The 21,981-nt window shown below is 37.7% G+C and overlaps 2 protein-coding genes across 5 annotated transcripts in view; both read right to left on the bottom strand.

Annotated features, from left to right (window-relative positions):
* Positions 1–16,609, bottom strand: part of LOC107665236 (ubiquitin-associated protein 2-like) — a 19,419-nt gene extending 2,810 nt beyond the window's left edge. Inside the window, exons 1-23 of one of the 4 annotated variants that reach the window (XM_016456039.1) lie at positions 16,515–16,609; positions 11,632–11,769; positions 10,442–10,519; positions 10,243–10,353; positions 8,392–8,554; positions 8,160–8,237; positions 7,698–7,740; positions 7,479–7,576; positions 7,333–7,391; positions 6,718–6,788; positions 6,430–6,607; positions 6,012–6,170; positions 5,810–5,900; positions 5,350–5,630; positions 4,605–4,798; positions 4,141–4,396; positions 3,387–3,426; positions 3,107–3,278; positions 2,948–3,005; positions 2,661–2,865; positions 1,673–1,764; positions 1,397–1,447; positions 392–473 (exon numbers count right to left, since the gene is read on the bottom strand). In XM_016456039.1, the coding sequence (XP_016311525.1) occupies positions 392–473; positions 1,397–1,447; positions 1,673–1,764; positions 2,661–2,865; positions 2,948–3,005; positions 3,107–3,278; positions 3,387–3,426; positions 4,141–4,396; positions 4,605–4,798; positions 5,350–5,630; positions 5,810–5,900; positions 6,012–6,170; positions 6,430–6,607; positions 6,718–6,788; positions 7,333–7,391; positions 7,479–7,576; positions 7,698–7,740; positions 8,160–8,237; positions 8,392–8,554; positions 10,243–10,353; positions 10,442–10,519; positions 11,632–11,727 (2,656 nt within the window). In that variant the 5' untranslated portion in view covers positions 11,728–11,769; positions 16,515–16,609. Of the gene's footprint in view, positions 1–391; positions 474–1,396; positions 1,448–1,672; positions 1,765–2,660; positions 2,866–2,947; positions 3,006–3,106; positions 3,279–3,386; positions 3,427–4,140; positions 4,397–4,604; positions 4,799–5,349; positions 5,631–5,809; positions 5,901–6,011; positions 6,171–6,429; positions 6,608–6,717; positions 6,789–7,332; positions 7,392–7,478; positions 7,577–7,676; positions 7,741–8,159; positions 8,238–8,391; positions 8,555–10,242; positions 10,354–10,441; positions 10,520–11,631; positions 11,770–16,514 lie in introns of all 4 variants that reach the window. The other 3 variants (XM_016456036.1, XM_016456038.1, XM_016456037.1) reach the window with 3 other exon arrangements.
* A 752-nt stretch (positions 16,610–17,361) lies between these two features.
* LOC107665237 (DDB1- and CUL4-associated factor 12-like) overlaps positions 17,362–21,981 on the bottom strand; it is a 20,550-nt gene continuing 15,930 nt past the window's right edge. The window contains exons 8-9 of the mRNA XM_016456040.1: positions 21,734–21,912; positions 17,362–18,921 (exon numbers count right to left, since the gene is read on the bottom strand). Coding sequence (XP_016311526.1) covers positions 18,763–18,921; positions 21,734–21,912 — 338 coding nt within the window. The 3' untranslated portion in view covers positions 17,362–18,762. The remainder of the gene's footprint in view (positions 18,922–21,733; positions 21,913–21,981) is intronic.

Here is a 21,981-nt window from a genome sequence, read left to right as displayed (position 1 = left end):
AGCAGGAAGTACAAGGATTGGACAGCAGAAGACTGGTGCAAAGTTATTTTCTCTGATTAAGCTCCTTTCCGACTGTTTGGGACATCTGGAAAATTAATTGTTCGGAGAAGAAAAGGTGAACTCTACCATGAGTCCTGTGTTGTGCCAACAGTGAAGCATCCTGAGACCATCCATGTGCAGGGTTGCTTTTATATATATATATATATATATATATATTATATATATATATATATATATATGCCAATAAACACCTTTAAAACTTATGATATTCATTGTTTTTCAGTATACCATAGAAACATGTGGAAAAATAATCTACAAATACTGAAGCAGCAAACTTTGCAAAACACAACATTTATGCCACTGCCAAAACTTTTGGCCATGACTGTAGTACCTGAGTAAGGGTTGCTGGCGAGGCTCCCATCTCTGCCAGACAGCGTAGCAGTCGGCCCTGGGAATGTGATTCCATAGTAATCCTACAGGGATCAGAAAAAGCAAAGACTACAGAGTGAACATTTGGCCAGACTAGGGCTATCAATTAACTGTCATACAAATGATTGTGCTTAACGATTCAGTTTTCTTTTTGTTCATGTTATTTACAGTAAATTTATTATGCATACACAGCCATTTATTGACACTGAACTTGAAAAATTAGGTCTATATGATTTTCTTTAAGGTCATGTGCACAAATACTGCACAGGATAGATTTCATTTTAATTAATATTTTAAATATTTCTCTTTTTTGCCCACTTTAAATGTCACAAGTCCACTTTCCATTAATGCTTGAATATTGTAGTAATATAATTAGTTATATTCTTATAATAATTACAGATTCTCTGTTTGTATATTAGAATAGTAATGTGTTATTATTAATATTAATGTTATTATAATTACATTATATGAATTATATGCACACATAAATGTTTTTATTTTTGCAACCACAAGTTATTCTAAAGTCCTTTATTTTTTGCTTATATTTGCTATTTTTATTTGGGTGGCAATTTTAAATTGACTAGAATATACAGTGCACAATGATCACATTATCTCAAATACTCATGACTTCATCAAATAATCATTATCAGTCGATTATGTAATGACAGTAACAAGCCTGGGTCAGGCCGATTAGTCATTGGGCTTTTTGAGCTGATAACGGCACATGCTTGCCCATTAACAGATGTTAGCTCTCCCATTCTTTCAAAATGTTTCCTACCAGCAGCCTTGTAAATGTGTGAATATCAGCAGTTATGTTTATAACTCATATCATAGAGCTATATCTGCCATTCTGCTCTCAAGATGTCCAATGTCAGCCAACTAATAGTCAAGAAAATAAAGCAAGTTTGAAAAGAAAACATGAAGCTCAGTAGCAGCTCTAGAAGGAATTTGATGGGCTCAGACTCACCATTGGTAGTCTGGATTGGAGCATGTGGAGGTCTTCATAGCCATAAATCTGCTGTACGACACAAACAAGAACTTTCAGCACTTTACACACTATACATTTTACTGAAATCAATATTAAGTATTTCGATATTCACAGACTTACTTAATGCTTGTACTGGGTCACATAATGAAATATGTATCAAATACACTCTTTACACGTCACACACACAATAACACACCACTACACAAGAGGACTGAAAACTGATGTGTTTTGATTTAAGAGGAGGAAGGTTCTTACCGGATAGGCAGGCAGCAGACCTCCAGGTCCCATGATGTACTGGTTAGGCAGCAGCGGAGGAACCCCCTGAGAGAGATTAGGAGGAGTTTTACCTGCACACAGACAGGGAAGAGTTTTTGGAGAATGAAGAATAGCAGATTTTCCCCTCAACTCAAATGGATACAGGAGCTTATGATTAGACTTGAAGCAAATATTTTTTGTTGTTTATATACAGTACATGCTTGCAACATGAAATCATTGTGACAGAATCATAAATCATTACAGAATTATGCACATTTGTTTGCAAAGGTCTATATGTTTGATGAATAATATTGCAATATTGTGGTACTGATACTACTGTTTTATATGTAAAATAAAATACACTAAATGTAAATGTACATTTGCTAGTCACTATTACATCAAAGCTTTACTTCAAATCATATGTATGCAATAAACTTTAAAGTGTTTTTTTAATATATATATTTTCTGAAGAAAACCTGAGTCCAAAACATTTTACCACAATGCTAGGGGTATCGTGGGTGGTTGCTAGGCCACTATTATGAGGTTACTAATGGTTACTTAAGCATTACAAAAGTCTAAAGTACGATTCAAAAGTATGTTAAAGAAAATACTTTTATTCAGCAAGGATGCATTAAATTGATCAAAAGTGACAGTAATGTTACAAAAAAAAAGTTTCTTTGTTCTTTTGAATTGTCTATTTACTAAAAAATATCAGTTTACACAAAAAAGCAGCAATTTCCAACATTAATATTAAACGTTTCATTAGCACTCAGCTTTGCCATCACAGAAATAAATTACATTTTAAAATACATTAAAAAAAAGAAAAGTCTTTTTTTAATTATAATATTACACAATGTTACTGGTTTACAGTACTTTTGATAAAGAATCAAATCTAAATGATATGAATGGTTTCAGGATACTTCATGGTATCGTGATATTTGTTTATGATTAAGATGATGTGACGACACTGATGTGTGGTCTCTCTCACCACTGGAGGAAGACAGTAGCGGGACAGTCCTGACACCGGAAGGTGTGCTACCGTTGATGCTGTGACCCAAAACTCCAGACCCGTGCAGACTGTTGCTGCCACTCACTGAGCTGCCAACACTGCTGCTGGGCAGAGCGGACACAGGCAGCGAGGAAAACGGCATCGATGAGGGGGCGAGAGAGTTCACGCTGTCCACACTGGTATACTGAGGACAAATACAAACGGAAGTGGTGAAGAGAGAGTGTGCATGTGTTTGTGTCTGTGTGTGTGCATCCTACAGAACTCACTGTAAGTGAAGATGTGGTGCAAAGTGCCAACACAGAGGAATGGCCACTGCTCACATGACTAAAGGAAAAGCGGGCAGAGTCACAGATATAAGTAGCCCACATAACGTTTTTGAGGAAAGAACTGTGCAAAGAAAAGGTACAAATAAGCATCTCGCTCACCTGCTGAGGGGAGGTAAGCTGGCCGAGGACAGCTCAGATGCGAGGCTGGGCAAAGCAGAGCTGTGTGGTGTAACAGAAGGGGGCAACAGTGAGGATGGGGCAGACGGGGCAACACTTGTGCTGCTGCTCAGAGAGGGAGACTCTTGTTTTGGAGTGGAGGAACTCGATGTGGCTGATGAAGAAGGCATATATGTCATATATTACAAAAATAAAGAGGAAAAAATAAATCTTTAATGTATATATCACAGAAAGAAGGGTAAAACTGAGGAGTTTGACTTACTGTCTAAAGCAGCAGAGGACCTCGCACCATTGAAACAGTTCTGTCAGAAATGGAAGCAAAGTGTATTGAATCAATATAGGCAGCATAAACTCCTTGATGTACATTGGTACTGTGCACTAAAGAAATAATCAATCCATGGAACAACTTGAGAGCACCTACACAACTGCTCAAAATTTGTTTTAGAAAAAAAGACTTGTGCTCACAAAGGCTGCATTTACTTGATCAAACATACAGTAAATACAGTAATATTGTGAGATTTTGACTAATTTAGAACTGATTTCAGTTTTAATATATTTTAAAATGTCATTTATTCCTGGGATGGCAAATCTAAATTTTCAGAAGTCATTACTCCAGTCTTCTGTGTCACATGATCCTTCAAAAATCATTCTAATATGCTGATTTGGTTCTCAAAAATGTTATTTCTTATTAACAATGTTGAAAACAGTTGTGCTGATTAATTTTTTGCTTAATATTTTTGTAGAAAATGTGAAAAGACCAAGATTTATTTGAAATAGAAATCTTCTGTAATATTATAAATGTCTTTACTGTCACAATTTAATGCATCCTTGCTGAATGAAAGTATTCATTTATTTAAAAAAATATTTTAGAACCCCAAACCTTTCCACAACAATGTAAATTATGAAAATTTAAATTCTTAGTTGATGTAACCCTTTAACTGAGAATTCATCTTTACATTTTCACAGCTCTGTAGCTGTAAAACATCTAAAACTATAGTTTCTCTGTCGGTACTCACTGTCACAGGTCCAGAAGGCTCCTTGCTCTGAGAGAAGGTCAGTCTTGAGTGAGGAGCCACACTGCAGTCAAAGCTGTTACCCGCTGATGATGCAGCAGAGGAGGAAGAGGAGGATGAAGAGGACGAGGGGGCCACGGCCGAGCTGGGGGTGGTGTGGGAGGGGGCGAGGCTGGGGAGAGGTACTGAAGGAGAGGGGTAGATGCTGTCAGAAGAGGCCAGAGGCAGCAGCAAAGGGACCGGACTAGTCAGAGATTCACTGCAGGCGAGATCATGGGAAATGTATTAGCATGCAGAATAGAGATATTTTATAGCTGAAGAGAGAACATTTGTTTGAAAGACATGCGTTGAGAGATTTAGGAAATCAGCAATATATGAAGGCCACTGCTCAAAGAAAAAGAAAAAGCACTTAAATACAATTTAGACAACAGCAAGACTCAGTATTTCCATTTCTACCACTGACTGACCTGATTGGTTTAGAGTAAAGGCTGCTCTGTGACTGAGGAACCACCACAGCCTCCCTTATGGGTTCACTGTTGCAGTTCTCCGACTGGCCAAAGTCCGGCAGGGCAGATTCTGAACCGAAGTCCAGGGCTCCAAACTGCACATTTAGACCAGACACATCTGCTGAGCCAGGCATCTCTACAGCAGACGCGGGAATCTGGATGTGTGCAAATACACGCATATAAAAGCAGGCAGCATATACTGACAAAACATCAATGGAAACAATAAAAGCTAATTTTTGTAACAATTACAGGGTTTACACACTATCATTCCAAAGATGGGGTCAGTATGTTTTTTTTTTTAATAAAAGATGATTTCAAGATTTTGTGCTAATGACTTCAATTAATATTAATGTAAGCAAGAAACATAACAACATAATGACAACAAAATATAAATGGACTCCTTAGCAATTCATCCATGCATTTTCCTCAAAAAACCTAACAAAAAAAAAACATTGTAACATGTTCTTCTCCACTATTCTGGTAACACCCACTTTTCACAACTCAAATTCCAGATGGATAAAATCAAGCCCCACCTTACACACTTTTTGGTTGAAAGCTGAACCCAGAAATAAGCCAGATTATGTAAGCAAAATGGGTTGCGAAGGCCATTTCATGTATGTTTATCTACAAACTAGTTGGTAATAGAGAGTTCATGAATAGATCTTACAAAGCATTCCACCTCAATGGTTTTTTAATCTCTAGTCACCTTGGAAGTGGGAGGTATCCGTCGCTTTTGAGTCTTTATCTGCCGCTGATGCGTGCTGCTGCCCTGAGATTCGGCTGTCTGTGAGGGGGCCATCGAGGGCCCATCACGGTGCTGAGAAGTTTCCGGTGCTTTCGGAAAGGCTTCCAGTGTGCCCGGGGCGGGTGAAGGGGCGCACAGGGTGGGAGGGCTGAGTTGCCTGGCTAGAGGCCCCGTGTGAGTCTGCTGTCGCTGGGCGACTTTGCTTAGCACCAATGATGGCTCTGGCTGCATCTGAAACTCCCCTACAGTGCAAAAAATTCAGAAAAGGCACATACACATCAAGTAATGTTGGACTAAATAAAAAAAAATGGATGCAGTGTGAAGAAGTTCATCGAAATTAACATAGTTAATGCATAGCCAAATGTTTGCAAGACTGAACGAGTTTGTGTTTCCGGGTCAGTAAAGCAATTGTAACACTCACGACTGAATTGGGAGGGGAGTGAAGTGGCGCTCTGTGTTCCAGGAGGTTTGATGTCCCAGGAGGAGGAGGGGACAGACATCCCCGTCCCCACCAGCCCCCTTACAGGGGTGCAGTTGGTCCCTGTGCTGGATGAAGTGGCGCTCTGTGTTCCAGGAGGTTTGATGTCCCAGGAGGAGGAGGGGACAGACATCCCCGTCCCCACCAGCCCCCCTACAGGGGTGCAGTTGGTCCCTGTGCTGGAGGGCTGGGAGGTAAGCTGCCCAAGACCAGGCCCCTTCAGCTGTTCCAGTATTTGCTGCCCGGCCGTCTGCCCGAGTTTTGGACCACCCAGCTCTCCAAAACCAGAACCCAAAACAGAGGACTGGAAAAAGACACAAAGGACAGGTGCCATCAGGAAACCCATTCAGATCTCACTAAGCCAGCTCTAGTGCTTTTGAACAATATACCACAATACACCTAGTCTTAAAATAACTAACTAGAAAGTAAAAGAAATCAAAATTATTTAAGTTGTAGAATATGTGACTGAAGCACCTTTAACATAGGTACACCAGTTACTGCCGTTCATCCTCTAGGAAAACAGTTTTCTAAATGCTATAAATCAGGCCTGTGGATTGTCTCACCAGTGTGGCGTGTGTGTAGCTGTTGGAACCAGCAGAAGTGCCTCCGTTGCGAGCAGGCTGGTGGTGGGAGTTTGTAAAGACCAGACTGTGGCCAAGCCCCTGAGAGGAGCCCACGGCCTTAAGACCTCCCACCTCCTCTCGATCCACAGGCTTCTGCAGCAGAGTTGATAGGTCCAGACTACAACGAATTACACAAAATAGTCAGTGAAAAAAAAACAAGCAATTTGCAATGGCTGTAATCGTCACAAGATTGGAATGAAATGAGAACCACAGTTCTAACTTGACTACCTTTGGCCAGGTGTGATGGGGTTCTCAGTTGGGGGTGCACAAGAGGAAGTGAACACTTTGGTCTCAGAGAGCTTTGGAGATTAAAAAAGGACAAATGAGTACTTTTATTTTTGTAGCACAAAAATGTGAAATATTAAATATGACTACAGTATACAAATATGAGATGAGATATTATGAAAGAGATATTCTAAAATTATATAAGCAATACATTAATATTATATAAAAATAGCAATATATAAAAATAATTATAAATAATATTTAAATGATTTTATACATTTCTCATTGTAATAATTTTAATTTATATATTAAAATACTACATAAAATACATCAAATATTATGTTAATTTTCTTAAAATATTTTAAAAACATAATTGCCATACTTATATATTACAGAATTCTACATATATAAGTATAATATGTATGTTTTATATAACATACAAATGATAAAAAGACAGATATTACAAAATACTTTAAAAAATATTTAACATCACTATTGTCTACATGCTAACCTTTAACATTTCTGGACAATGCATATACCATGTCTTTTCGGGCTTATTCATTTCAAGCTCTGCAAATCCCATAATGCACAGGAGGTTAATTATAGAGCATGACTCACACTCACATCTTCACTCCAGTCTTCAGCTGCCCACTCGTCCAAAGTGTTCTGCCATGCCACTGAACAGAACATGTCAAAGAGAGAAAGAGAGATGAGAGTGGGCCTAAAGACTGGGAAATATGTTCTGTGCAGTAGAGGTCTCTTACCTGTCCCATCTGTAGTGTCGTTGGCCCCCGTCTCCCAGACATCAGCATGTGAATTTGACGTCCTTCTGTCTGTGGTGTAGTCTGCAGGGTTAAAGGTCCTGCAGGAGGATACACAGAGAGTGAGACAGGGTCTCAGGTGGCTGCTGTATGATAATGAATATTATTCGAGGTTAAAATATCATAATTCGTGACAGTCACCCCATCCCCTGTGCTGTAAACCTGCTGGTAACTGGAGCCCGACCTCTGCCTCTACCTCCAGACACTGTGAAAAAACCACCAACTCATAAACACTTGGGGATGAGTCAGAATGGTCAAACATCCTAAATGTCCAACAGCTAGATATTTAAATTCCACTTCAAAAATGGGCATGCAACTTCTCACAGAAGGTTCTAATGCGCTGCTGACAGTCTACAGCTGCTATAACTGTCAGGCCATTAGGGGGTAAAACCCACTCTGTGAAATTCATCCCCTTTAAAGCACCACTGCTACAGACATCAAAGCACCACTTTCAATATTTCAAATCACCTGCTATGACTAATCTGGTGGACATGAGTCTAATCCTTCCCTAATACAGAAAACCCTGCTAATCGGTTTTGTAAATGTAGTTTTGCACATTCTTAATAAGCACAACTGATGCAAATGACAGAGTAGGAGATGTTTACACTGTGTGTGTGAGCTCACCTCTCCCTCTTCCCCTGCGGCCACGGTCAGCACCTCTCTCAACAGCAGCAGGGTCTACGCCATTCTCCTCAGTCCTCGCTATATAGATAATAAAGTAACATCACAGATAAGCCTTTTAAAATTTAAACCCTACTCACACAAAATCAAATGGAAAAATTATTGTTTAAATATTGCTACTGAATACAAACAAAACAGCCATGTAAACACAAGGAAATCTCATCAAATCACTCACCTGGCCGGTTGCGACTGGTCCCTCTGCCACGACGGCTCGCTCCTCCACGACCCTTGCTGCTTTCCCTCTCTTTCTTCTCCCTGTTCTCCTTGTTTTCCTTACTCTCCGTGGAGGTGGCATCCTTTCCAAGACTTTTCTTTTTTCCAACTGTTTCCCAACTGGTCTGAAAGATGATGGAGAGATGAATCAGCAGCAGTCAGAACATACAAAAAACTAAAAGAAGATAATCGTACAGCAGGTGTCAAGTATCAATGCCATTTTACATAACTGATTTAAAAAAAAGGTTTGCTAATCATTACTGTAGAATCATTATTGCTGATGAAGGACATTTAGGAGCTTGTATTATGACACAGAGGTGGAGGCAGAGGTATGTTATGACACAGGATTACCTTCTGATCAACACTACAGAAGCGACCCACTTTCTATTTTAGAGTTTCATTCCCAGAAATCATTCAAACAAATCCTAGTCTATAAGCAGAGGCCTCTCAAATTTCACCACAACAATAGTCACAGATGCTTCATTTGTGAAGTACATTAACATCAATCACACATGAATCTGGATATTAAGCACTGTGGTATGTTCATCATTAAGCTAAAAAAAGAAACAAAAAACATGCAGAAAAATAAAAATATAGACAAATATTGCTAGACAAATTGTTCTGCCTTTACAGGCCTGCCACAAAACAGCTGACAGTAGCGATGTTTTCAGTAAAACCAGTTCCCATTTTTTTAAAATCTCATCATGCGTTTTAGTGCCTACTAAGTAGACTAGTCACATGTGCATTAGGGATGTGTGATAATGACAAAAAAAATATCTCGATATTTTCTGGAATTTTGTTGATAACGATAATTAGATTATATTTTGCTGAGCATGTTATTGTGCTGGTACTTTGACAGGTTTAGGACTGCTGTGGACAGCTGACTCCCAAAGCTTTTGATATTCTTCATATTCTGTGAGGTGGTTAGTTTGCAGGAGTAACAGAAATAGTTTAAATTGATTTTACATTTAATCAATAAATTCAAATGGTAAGACACTACAGGGCTGTTACCAAATAAAATCAGTATCAACAAAATTTGTGTTTGCAATGCAGAGGTGGCACAGAATCTGCATTTGAAGTGGCATTTAGATGCTTTTACACAGACTGTTTAATGCAGGACATGAATGCAATTAACCTGCAGTTACAAATACAAAACAAATTTTGAATTCTGACATTTAAAATTATTTTTGGGGGGGAGGGAGAAGGGAAATATACTATAAATATAAACCTAAAATCGCCAGTAGGTGGCGCAATTCACTGCATGAATGAGTCATTGAGTCATTCATTCAACCGATTTGTTCAACCCACTGAGTTATTCAGTAAAGAAACACCTCATATTTTGCTCAGAGGCTTTGTTTCGAACTATTTTCGTTGTCAAAATACAGCAAAAACAAAAATAAAATAGTGTCTAAAATGTGTCTAAAATATTAACTTGTTTATTGAACATCACATTTTCAATCGTGCTGATATTTGGAGAAAATCCTCACTCTTTGTGTGATATTAACTACATCAGATTATATAAATATAAGACATATAAAAGTCATAAAAGCCATTTTTGCCACCTTACTTTGAATTTTGGGGAAATTCTAAAAGTATTTTAATAGACTAAATCATGCAGTGAAAATGTGAACTCTAAATGCACACAGTAGTCTCTAACATATATCAGGTAGTGTATGCGTGCACTCTCTGGGTGTGTTTTTGCAATATACTCTATAATGTCAAATCGCATATCGTTTAAACAACAATTATGATATCATCGTAGACTATATATATCGCACACCCCTAATGTGCATCTGTTGGATGGGATTCTTACCGCATCAGAAGTTCCCTCAAGCAGGAAGTTGATGGCTCTGTTGACATCCTCGTTGCAGTCATGAAGAGCAACCATGCAATCGTCTTGGTTCTTCCCTGTAACCTCCATGAGCTGTGAGCAAATATGGACATCATTAGCATTAACAGAGGAGTTAAAACATCATTTTACTCTGAATGAAAAGAGCTTCTCATAGGCCTACCTGTTTCACTTTATCCTCAAAATCTGCATCATTCTTGTCATAGATCATCTGGGCCAGTCGGATCTGTTCGGCTGTAGCCTGTAATTGGAATAAGAATAAGTTATGAACATCAGAATGAGTGACCAAGAATCAATATTAAAAAATAAAAGGCAATTGTTTGAGCAGTCAGATTCATGGTCAAGACATATCACACACAAGTGGAAGCAGACATGTTCCACTGCGAGTGTGTTTGGCAACAAGCCTACTTCACAATACTGTATACTGCCTTCCACTTTGTTAAACATAAAAGTATGCATTATGCAACAATAAATGTCTTTAAATACTTTGTCACAAGACCTCATTACTTTGTATGTTTTATTCAGCAAATAAGAGTCCAGTTATTACCTCTGAAATTAAAATGTAGACCATTAATGTAATAAGATAAATTACTTGTTATTAATAAGTTTGTGAAACTTGTTAAATTTTGGTAGTGTAATCAAATAGTAACTTACTAATCGGTTAGCGAAGATGACTAGTCTAGAGTACCACTATCTAGATTTTCATACATGCCTGCAGTTTTTATTTTAGTGGCTTTTTAATTTGAGCACTGGCAGCATGTTCTCTTGGAGAAGCTGTGTTAAATTCTTCTTCTTTAAAGCCAAAAACATTCACCTCTCTCTGTTTTTGAGCATCCCATCACAAGCATTGCGTTACAGGGATAGCCAGTCCAATAATGAAACCTGTCATAATTTACTCCCTCTCATGCCATTCCAAACCTGCATGAAAGTTTTGAATATCACTGACTTGCATAGTATGGACCAAAAAAAAAAAAAAAAACTATGGAAGTCAATGGGGCCCGTAACTGTTTGGTTAGCAACATTCTTTTCTGTTCCAAAATGCATACAGGTTTGGAATGGCATGAGGGGGAGTAAATGATGACAATTTTCATTGTTGGGTGGACTATTCCTTTAAAGATGTCACTTTATAAACAGTTCAACTTAAAAGTGAGGCTTAACAGCAATCTGCTCTGTCTACCTGTTTTTAATGCAAGAGTGTCTTATGTACACTCTCCCTAAGGAAAATGGAAGGTCAAGTCAAGCATATTCTGGGATACAGTACCCAGCAGATTATGGTCATACTGTACACTGCAGAAATAATTTAGTTGCATGTTATTCCTAACATGGCATTTCCATATGTTGTCGTTTACTCACCTGAAGATGTTTCTGTGGTTGTGTGGTCTGTGTGGTAGTGGGCAGTGCTTTGTCTCGAGTGCCCCGGGCTCGTTCGACGCCCACCGAGGTCATCATATACAGTATATACAAAACAATGTATGTACAAAACAGAAAAATCTGGAAGAAAAACAAAGCCAAAAACAAGAAGTGGTTATTATTCAGAAACAGCTTCCATGTCCTAGACTCTAGTCCAAATATTTGCAGACACCAGACGAGTTTTGTTCAAGTGAGCTATAGCTGACGTTTTCTGCAGATCTTCCCTTCAGTGTCCCACGCAGCGTCAGGCAAACACACAAGGGTCGTATCAGATTTCCTTTCTCCTAAACCCAGTTGGGCAAGATTGAGCAATACTCTGACCGCCAGAAACCCTTGTAGAAAAAACAATCGAGCTTATCCGAGCCCTGCTGAAATGAAGACTACGCTACGAGACCACACTGGTGTCCGCTAACACGTCACAACTAGCCTGTAGTGTGCTTTTAAAATGCTCACACTCAAATCACATTACATAGTCATTCCTCATGCATACCAAATTACAACTTAGTCCTCAAAACAGAAGAACATCGAGGAATGTTTATTACTTAACATTACTTAACTTGAATCTACATTGAAGCATGTATTGATGATCAAAACATCTCACACATCTCGCTCTTCAATGTTTACATAAAACATTTCCGTTTAAGGTGACAGACTCTTTTAGTCATGCTGGTAAGTGACCTTTTTTATTACCCATGAAAAGCACATTTACACAACAACTTCAGATGTTGAAACAAGGAAATATTAAAGGGATAGTTCACCTTAAAATTAATATTCTGTCATCAATGACTCAAGTCATTTCAAAACCTGCATGTTTTTCCATCTTTTATTCTTTTCTTTGTAATCACACCATATTACCTGTCCAGTTAAAAAAAAGCATAGTCCATATGATTCATGCTCTATATTCCAGGTCTTTTGAAGTCATACAATAGCTCTGTGTAGGGCTGCACAATTAATCAAATTTCTAATCGCGATTACAATTACAGATGCCATCATGCCACAATTACGTAATTGTTCAAAGCACACTTATGTTATTCTGCATGCTTAAGATGTGTTTATTTCTTTCTACAGGTTGTCTTAAAGGCTTTTCCATTGTTTTAATTTTAGTTTTAGTATAACATTATAGTACCATGCATATTTTTCCTTTTTTATTTAAAGAAGAAAACAATCCAATGTATAGTTCACATTTGAGGCTTAATACTATAGAAAAGCAATAAAAGTTTTTCAGTTAGTGTTTTCAGCTTGTTTATTTTCATCTAAAAATATGGCATGCAGTTGCTTCAAACAATGATACGGCCTAAACATCATTCTGTGTAAATTGTGATAAACGTAATTAATTACAATTTCAAGGGAATAATCGACAATTATGATATTTGTCATTAAAAGGCTAATATTTACTATCAAATACAGGGCTCAACGCTAAGGATTATTTCTATTTGGCCAGTGGTTCAGATTTTTCTTGCCTTACAAAATATCCACTTGCCTCAAACCCTAAATAAATAAATAAAATTGATACTTCGACCCATGCAATCTTGTATTCTAATAAATATGGTTGTCATTAGGGCTGTCGCGATAACCGCAATATTGTAATACCGCGCTATTGACGAGCCAACCGCAGAGGAAGGAAAGCAACCGCAGAAACCGCGGCAACCGCAGTGTTCACGTTTTTTTTTTTCATGAGGCTGTGGCCTTCTTGTTTTACAATTCATCACTGTGCATTGAATATTAAATGAATTAATAATGATACAAGAGTGTTACGAGTGTCATTTTCCCGCGAACTGTTTGTATCCGGGGTTTCGTTTACGGATCTGCTGTCTGGCGAGAGCTACGTTACACTGTCTTCAGTCAAACCCACCTGAAACTCCTGACAGAAGATATGCTTAAACCATCAAATGAGGATACCACATTAACATCGGACATAAAGCACAAAATGTGCAGTGTTCTACAGGGGAAGTATGAACCAGCTGCCTTATAAAAACTTTTGGAAAAGGCCTGTTTTTTAGATCCTCGATATAGGGGCAATTATATCAATGACACGGAGACAAAATTCAACATCATCGAAGAGATGGTGGGAGAGGAGGACGAAGGGAGCACTGCCAGTGCGTCAGTGGTTGGAGACGAAGGACAAGCGGTGGTGCCACCTGCAGCAAAGAAAAAGACTCTTGGAGACCTGCTGAAGTCACGGACAACCTCTGCATCAGCGCCCATACCCAAGAGAGCACGAGCAGATAACGAGCTCATGCGCTACCTGCAGGAGGAGTGCATAGACTCCAACGCGAATCCACTGTCCTGGTGGCGCGATAATCAGTCTAGATTTCCGCTGCTTTCCAAAGTCGCGCGCAAATACATGTGTATTTGTGCAACGAGCACACCGTCGGAAAGGGTTTTCAGTGCCGCCGGGAATATTGTTACCCCCATGTGATCCTCCCTGAAACCACATAAGGTTAATATGTTGGTTTTCCTAGCGCAAAACAAGGAAATGATAACCCAGGTCTAAATCACATTCTTTAACGATTAAATAATATTTAGTTTATTCTCTGTATTTTCACTTAGGCCAACACTTTGTTCACACACGTTCTTATCCAATTACTTATTAAAAGCATACGTTTTCAAAAATGAACATAACTGCTTCAATATGTGTGTTTTGGGTATGGATGCGTGTAATTTACGTTGTAGAACAAAATGTAAAAGTATTGTCAAGTTATGTTTACCACAGGCTTTATTTTACTCATTAATTGAAAAAAACCCATTATAAAACCTCATAGGAAAATCTCAAAGGAACCCGAGGCGAATTACTCCTCCGGATTCTGATGTCATAGTTCCCCCACTCTATAATTAAACATTTGGTCTGTTTCTCACACAAAGCAATCATATGGGTTTGAAAAATTTGTAACTTAGGGGATGAGTGATATGGACTGTTTTTATTATACTTTACCGAACCGAAAGACCCGTACCGAAACGGTTCGGTACGAATACGTGTACCGTTACACCCCTATTTTAAGGTAATTTTGGAGCTGGACAGCCGCTTACCTATTCACGTTCATTGTAAGGAAAAGTGCAGATGTCTGCTTCTGTATTCCAAAAAAATTTGTCTGGTTTAGAATGTCATGGGGGTGAATAAATAACAGAATTTCCTTTTTTTTTTGGGGTGAAAGTCCTTTAAAAACCTTCTTGGATGATTTTCCACCAAATTAAAACTTGTGAACAAACTAATGTACTATAGTGTCACATCCATGAAACTAAGACTAAAACATCAGCAAGTGTTACATGCTCACACAGAAGACAAGGCAACACACATAACATCTGTGATGGATACAGTAGGCTTTTCTTGGCTGTTAAAAGAGATCACATTGTGCACGTTTAACCCTTCCACACAGTCACACAGCAAAAGCCCGACTAGATTCTGACGTATGGAGATCATCAGATAATATCTGCCAAAAATGTCCAGTTTGCAATATACATCATAAAGATCTTACTGGGACGAGTCTAGCTGTGCAAGCGCTGCTGGTCACAAACCATTTAATGATGACAGTACGCAAAACAACCCACGTAAGTGATTCTGCCAGCTGACAATGGTCTCATGTGGGGACTTTTCTGAGATCCTTACAAAATGGAAAAACAAAGCCTTTTCTCTTGGTCAGCAGACCACCCACAGTGTCATCAAATTTACAGACAATAAAGCACATTTAAAGATGTGGACTGAGAAATACACCAAAAATGTTATCATTGATTACGATAAAGGAGCTCAATGGACTAAGCAGAGCACAACCAAAACACATATGACTGTGAAGATGAAAGAATTTACATTAAACAATTTAATGAAAATTAGATGCAAATAATTACTGAAATTAAATGAACATTTATTTGACAACATTTACCAAAAATACACCAAAATGTATGAAAACAGAAAATGTGCATTATGAAATGTGCATTATTTTTACATAAGCAAATGACCACTTCTCAATTGAATATAAACACTGGCCAATGTGAATAATCTCAAAAAGGCCAAATAATTGGTTTATCACTAAAAAAAAAGTTCAGTTTCAAATACTAATAAAATTGTATAAAACTGCAAAAGATTAATAAACAATCACCTTCATAATCAAACCATATGTGATGGCTCAATCACCTTAGAAAACTTTAAATAAATGACCATAATCAAAGCATATGCACAAATGACTCTGCTTGCCTCGCGAGTTTCTTTAAATATGTTTTATATCCTAAAAAACAAACTACATTCATACACATAACAAAATTAAACAAAATATATATGATGGCTCAAACAAAGGGAATTTAGTTCCAAGACCAGGGTCAGCATTCTAGTTTATCTTTATAGATTCATTAGAGATGCTAGAATAGTGTTTTTAAACCCTATGAATGTGTAAAAAAAGAGTTTGTGAAGCGCATAAGCGCAGTCTCTGCTCTCCTTTGTCCATGATCTCTAATGTCATTTCCTCTCTCCAATTGTTGTAGCTTAGCTGGCTAACTCACGACCGCCCGGCGTCCTTGTTCATAACATGTAAATCCTCAAGAGCATTTAAACACCAAGGTGTATCAATATGACCTTTTTAATGGACGAAAAACTGGTTTAATGGTAATGTAAAGGGGTTGTAAAGGGATGTTTGAGGAAAACGGTCTCACAGCAGAGCTAAAGACGAATAAGCTAAACTGAGGCAAAACAAAGCCATAGAAAAGACAACATCACCTCGAAAAACATTCAGCGACGGATTAAAACAGATGGAAGACAAAGAAATGGAAATGTTAATAACGTAACGCTTGATTTATAAAGACCAGTGAGAGTCTGAAAGAGATTTGTTATTTTTTATTACCTGCTAACACGCTTCACTCAGCCAGCAGCAGATTCCGTCACGTGACCGTCACCGCGCCGCTGCCGCTTCTCTCCATGCAGATCATACAGGCGCGCTCCCGCACCAGCAAGCACATTCACAAGCGCGCGCGCACGTACACAGTAAGTCATACAAAAAAACATAATTTCACAACATAAAATAAATCAAAATGCAATTAATAAATTGTGTAAAGTCTTAAAGGGGAATGTTGTCATAATTTACTCATTCAGCTATCACTACTCCTTTTCTGTTTAAAATATTTTCATGCTTCTTGACTTTAAAAACATACGTTAAATGAGGATTTATTGTATTGAGTATACATTATTGCTCCCTACAGATGATACACATGAACGCCCATTCTGTAACGCCTGTTAATAATCATAACACGATGTGCGCCTCCAGCGGTCAAATTAATCACTACAGAGCAGCGTTACTCCGGTAATGCCAACTTTTTTTTCTCACCTAGTGAACTGTCACATTTCATCATATAATGTTAAAAATCGATTAGAAATTCAAATGAAAAGCTTTAATTGTCAAAGGAGGGGGCTTTGTTGAAAACGACGTGTTTGAGAGAGGCGGGGCATAGAGGACCTACAATAATGTACAGTATTTGAAAAATAATGTGTTTTTTGAACATTAAAGCATGTCAACATATTCTGTTACACCAAATACACAAAATAATGATCTTTAAAATAGCATCATATGACCCCTTTAAAAGTCAGCAGAAGTATTGAGTATAAAGAAAATCAGGATCCAAAGCCAGAATGGAAGAAAAATACATCAATAAACTTTTATTCTTTTTCTTTTTGAAGAATGTCTTTTGTTTTTCTTTTCTTTTGTTTTGATATTGTACAATATCTTTACACTTGTAATCTGTAAAAACATTCAGGAAGTGAGTATAAAAAAGGGCACCACTAAAATAATGACAGATTAGTTCACTCACACACACGCACATATATCCTGACATTTACATATATTGTATTCTCCCTCTATTAGATTCCAAATATGTATACATATACATTTATATATATAAAATACATTTTAAAAGTGATGGTTATTTTCTGCTTAATATATGCCTGTTACTGTGTTCACTGTACTAGCCATTTTGTGACAATTCCATGAAGATTATCATGTGTAAAAAAAGAAAAGAAAAAGCCTAAACAAATTCAATCTGCAACAGTCTTTCACAGAAAGACTCTGAAAAGGCAACAATGTCACACAACAATGCCCTGCCTTTAAGCAGAGAAGATGATGAGAAGCAAAAATCCTAACAAATATGATTGTACCTGAACGTCATGAGTGCTAGTGACGGCAACAATACAAAATAAATAAGACGTCTAAATGTCACAGAGGGAAAATTGCAATCTTGATGTGAGTGTATGCGTGTGTTAATACAGATTTTGCAATAAAAAGAGGCGTTCTCCAAGATACCTCAAACGGAACACAAACAGTATCTGTGATTTCTTACAACTGTCTCTCCCTGCCATTATTTTGGAAAACATAAAGGGAAAAAGAAAAACAGCGGGTGAGTCTTCATTGACTGCTATCTGACTCATGTCCATGTTTACTCCGTGCTCTTCATATAACTACAGTCTTGACCCCAATGTCCAGAGTGAGGTTACAGATCAGGCTGTCCGTTAATTTCACCAGGATTCATCTTTAAATGTCTATTCTCAGCTTTTTCAGGATCTACAATGTCATATCAGTCCACTGTGAGCCAAGAAAAGGAGCTGATCAGCAGGTCTTTGAAAAACACAGCAAAACAAACTCAACGGCATGTCTTAAAAAAAAAAAATAAAAAAAAATTATATATATATAACGTATAACGTAATGCCCAGATAGACTGTTACATATTTTCATATATTTTTACACTATTTCACAGTTCTCAAAGGTTCAGGCAGCTGATGCACAGAGGATAAAACCTCCAATCTTTCCGGACTCAAATGAACTCCTACAGGAGATCAGGAGATCTTTCTTTTTCTTTGCTGTTTTTTCCCCACACAAAAAAAACAGACGTGAATTCAGGAGTACAACAGGCAAACGAAAATTGAAAGACATAAGAACAAGCACAAAAACAGTTGAGAATCACATCTATGCTCCTGAGTCCTTTGAGAAATAGAGGAAAATCTTGGATAGAAGCTAAACCGGAAGTGAAAATGAATGGGAAGAAAAACGGAAGATGGCCTTTAAGCACATGGTACGTGAGAGCGAAATGGAGGGATGACAGAGGCTAGCTCCAGAGGCCGGCATAGTTTCCATGTAGGCCAGAACACAAAGGCCCACCAGCCACAAAGAGTTTGGTGCCGGAGTCGTCGTAGCAGTGTGTGTACACGGCATTCGGGAAGGAGCGAACGTCGGAAAAGTAGCTTCTCCACGTGTCATCGTGATTCTGTGGGAGAAATGCAAATAGAGAACCTGACTGATAGGGATTTTGTGCATTCATTTCAGCCTCAATCAAAATATACATACACTACAGTTCAAAAGTTTTTGAAAGTAGCCTCTTATGCTCACAGAGGCTACATTTATTTAATCAAAAATACAGTAAAAACTGTAATATTGTGAAATATTATTTCAATTTAAATTAACTTTTTCTAGTATAAAATACTTTAAATGGAATTTATTCCTGTGATGGCAAAAGCTGAATTTTCAGCATCATTATTTCAGTCTTCAGTGTCACATGATCTTTAGAAATCATTCTAATATGCTGAATTGGTGGAAGCATTTCTTGTTGAAATGTTGAAAACAGTTGTCCTGCGTAATGTTTTTGCAGAAAATGTGATAAATGTATTTTTACAGGATTCATTGAATAGAAAGTTCAAAAGAGCAGCATTTATTTAAAATGGAAATCTTTACTGTCACTTTTGATCAAATTAATACATCCTTTCTGAAAAAAGTATGCATTTTTTAATAATCTTACTGACCCCAAAAGTTCGAACGGTAGTCTATAATATGTATATAATGTGTAATAAGCAGGATAATGTACAGTCGGCTGGTCGTTATCACAAAATAGCCTTAGACAGGAAAATTAAAACCCCAATGTGCAGAGTTGTTGTTCAGTTTGCAATAATGACCAGGCTGACTGTACATTATCCCTTACATAGTTAAATTCTTCAAAGCTGTAACAAAAGGGCAGCAACCTAAGTGGGTCAATTAAGCCAATCAAATAGTAGTTATACTTCCATGTGGACTCCTGATTAATGCAGCAGACAGCATTTCTGCTTAATGAACTTCCATATGGTAAGCAGAGACTGATGCTGCAGGCAACCAACTTCAAGAGTAAGCACTTTGTAAAGGAGCTTATATATAGACTAATTAATTCAAAAGCCCGTCCAAAGATTTCATGGCAAAAACCAGGTAGGGGGCATATACAGCAAAAGGAAAAATAGCAATATTACATGTAAATCAAATGAGCAAGTTTCTTTAAAAAAAAAGAAAACTAATTGCAAAACAGTAATTGTTTGAGTATCAGATTTAGTTTAAAACAGAATTATACCACTGTTCAACAGTTTGGCGTTAGTAAGACTTTTTTCAAGAAATTAATACTTTTATTCAGCAATGATGCATTCATTTGATTAAAAGTGACAGAAAATACATTTATAATGTTAAAAAATATTTCACAATTGTTTTCAACATTGATTATATTAAATGTTTCTTCAGCACCAAGTCAAATATAACGTTCATATTAGGGGTGGGAGAAAAAAATCGCGATTCTCTCTCCAACGATTCAGGATCGATTCTGAGCTTAGTTTTTAACCAGATGCGCGATGACGCTGAGTTTGCTTTAGAAACACCCGTATTCTGCTTGCTTCTAATTCCTCACACATATACACCACTCGAACCTTCCGTAAAATAATCTTTCATAAAGTTCAGAAAGGTTGAAGCGAATTACAAGGACATTCACGGGCTTCATTGGACCGGATGCGCTGTAAGAGACGCGAGCTTTGTTTGATGTTACACTTGAAGTGTGCGGTCTCGCCCATCGGTATTTTCCTTACAAATGCTCTACGAAGTCATCATTTATGTGGTTTGGAATGCAGTGGACTTATATATTTAAAATATGAACCTCACTAACAGAAGGCTGCTTTCAATTTCAAATGCCGACACGCGCTTTGTTTGTGAAGGCTGCTTTGGAACTTTGCTGCCGTACCATGGGTGCAGCAGGCGCAATGATATTACGCAGCGCCTGAAAATAGGCTTATTGATAGTTACCTAGCTGGGACTATTTTCAGCCACTGCGTAATATCATTGAGCCTGCTACACCCGTGGTACGGCAGCAAAGTTCCTTGATTATTACACTGGAATGAGAGTATAGTTCCTAGCCATATCGGCCTAGAAAATCGCAGCTTTTCATTTTCCGTCGGTCTTAGTACACGATGTAACTACAGAAGAGCCAAGTTTTAAATAGGAAAAATATAGAAACTCTTTGGTCATTTTTGAGCAAGATGCTAATGGTCTAATCAGATTCAATGATCTATGCTAAGCTAAGCTAAAAGTGCTACCGCCAGACCCGGAGATCGGCTGAATGGATTCGAAAATGGTAAAACTCAACTGTTTAACTCTAGGGGAGTTGGAAAATGAGCCTATTTTCAAAGATAGTGGAGTGTTCCTTTAAGGGATTAAATGGACCGGACAAACCACATTACTTTTTATTATTTCAAAAGAGATCCATGCGTGAATGCAGCTTATCTCCCGCTGTCTATGATGTCATAGTAAAAAACAACAGTAAAGATGAAGAAAAATCACTCACATTTCTAGAATGGAAAACGTTCAGATAATCTTAAATACTGAAAGCACTCTTTGTTTGTTGTTTGTAATATGTTTCTATGCTCCTCTTTATTATTTGCTACTTGCTTGTATGTTTTGAAGTTATATTAGCTGAAAATTCTTAACATACAACTGTTTTCATTATTTTTTTCAATTTGTAATTATTTTAAAAAGTACTTAATTATGTAAGGATATGTAAATTTAAGGATTTTAAGATTCTTAAGTCAGTAAACTAATTAATTAATAAGCGGGAAAAAAAGTAGATCAAGAATCATTCTGGAATCGGATCGTGACTCCCAGAATCGGATCGGATCGTGAGGTGACTAAAGATTCCCACCCCTAATACATATATAGCTCAAGGTCTTATCAATATGTAAAACTTCAGCATACAAGACAGAGAACCTGGGTCAAAAAAGGGTCAAAATGAACAATCTTACCAGCCATCCTCTTCCTGTGGAGAGTTTCAGGATGCCCTCTGCAGTGCGATTCCGGTACCCGCCGGGTGAGCCGGATGGGCCATCCAGAAAACGCTGGGCCCTGATATCATAGAAGAGCAGGGAGCCTTGGCCAGTGCCTACGGTCACTATGTGTTCATAAAAGCTCACAGAGCGAATACCTAAGAGAGAAGTAAATACACAACTGAGCACCAGTTTGCTTTGCAAATTTTTACTTTTTAACTGTATTT

Source organism: Sinocyclocheilus anshuiensis, unplaced genomic scaffold (genome assembly GCF_001515605.1).
Source record: "Sinocyclocheilus anshuiensis isolate Anshui unplaced genomic scaffold, SAMN03320099.WGS_v1.1 scaffold587, whole genome shotgun sequence".
NCBI classification, from domain to species: Eukaryota; Metazoa; Chordata; class Actinopteri; order Cypriniformes; family Cyprinidae; genus Sinocyclocheilus; species Sinocyclocheilus anshuiensis.
Note: the sequence above shows the minus strand (reverse complement) of the source record. Positions and strands in the feature narration are given on the sequence as shown.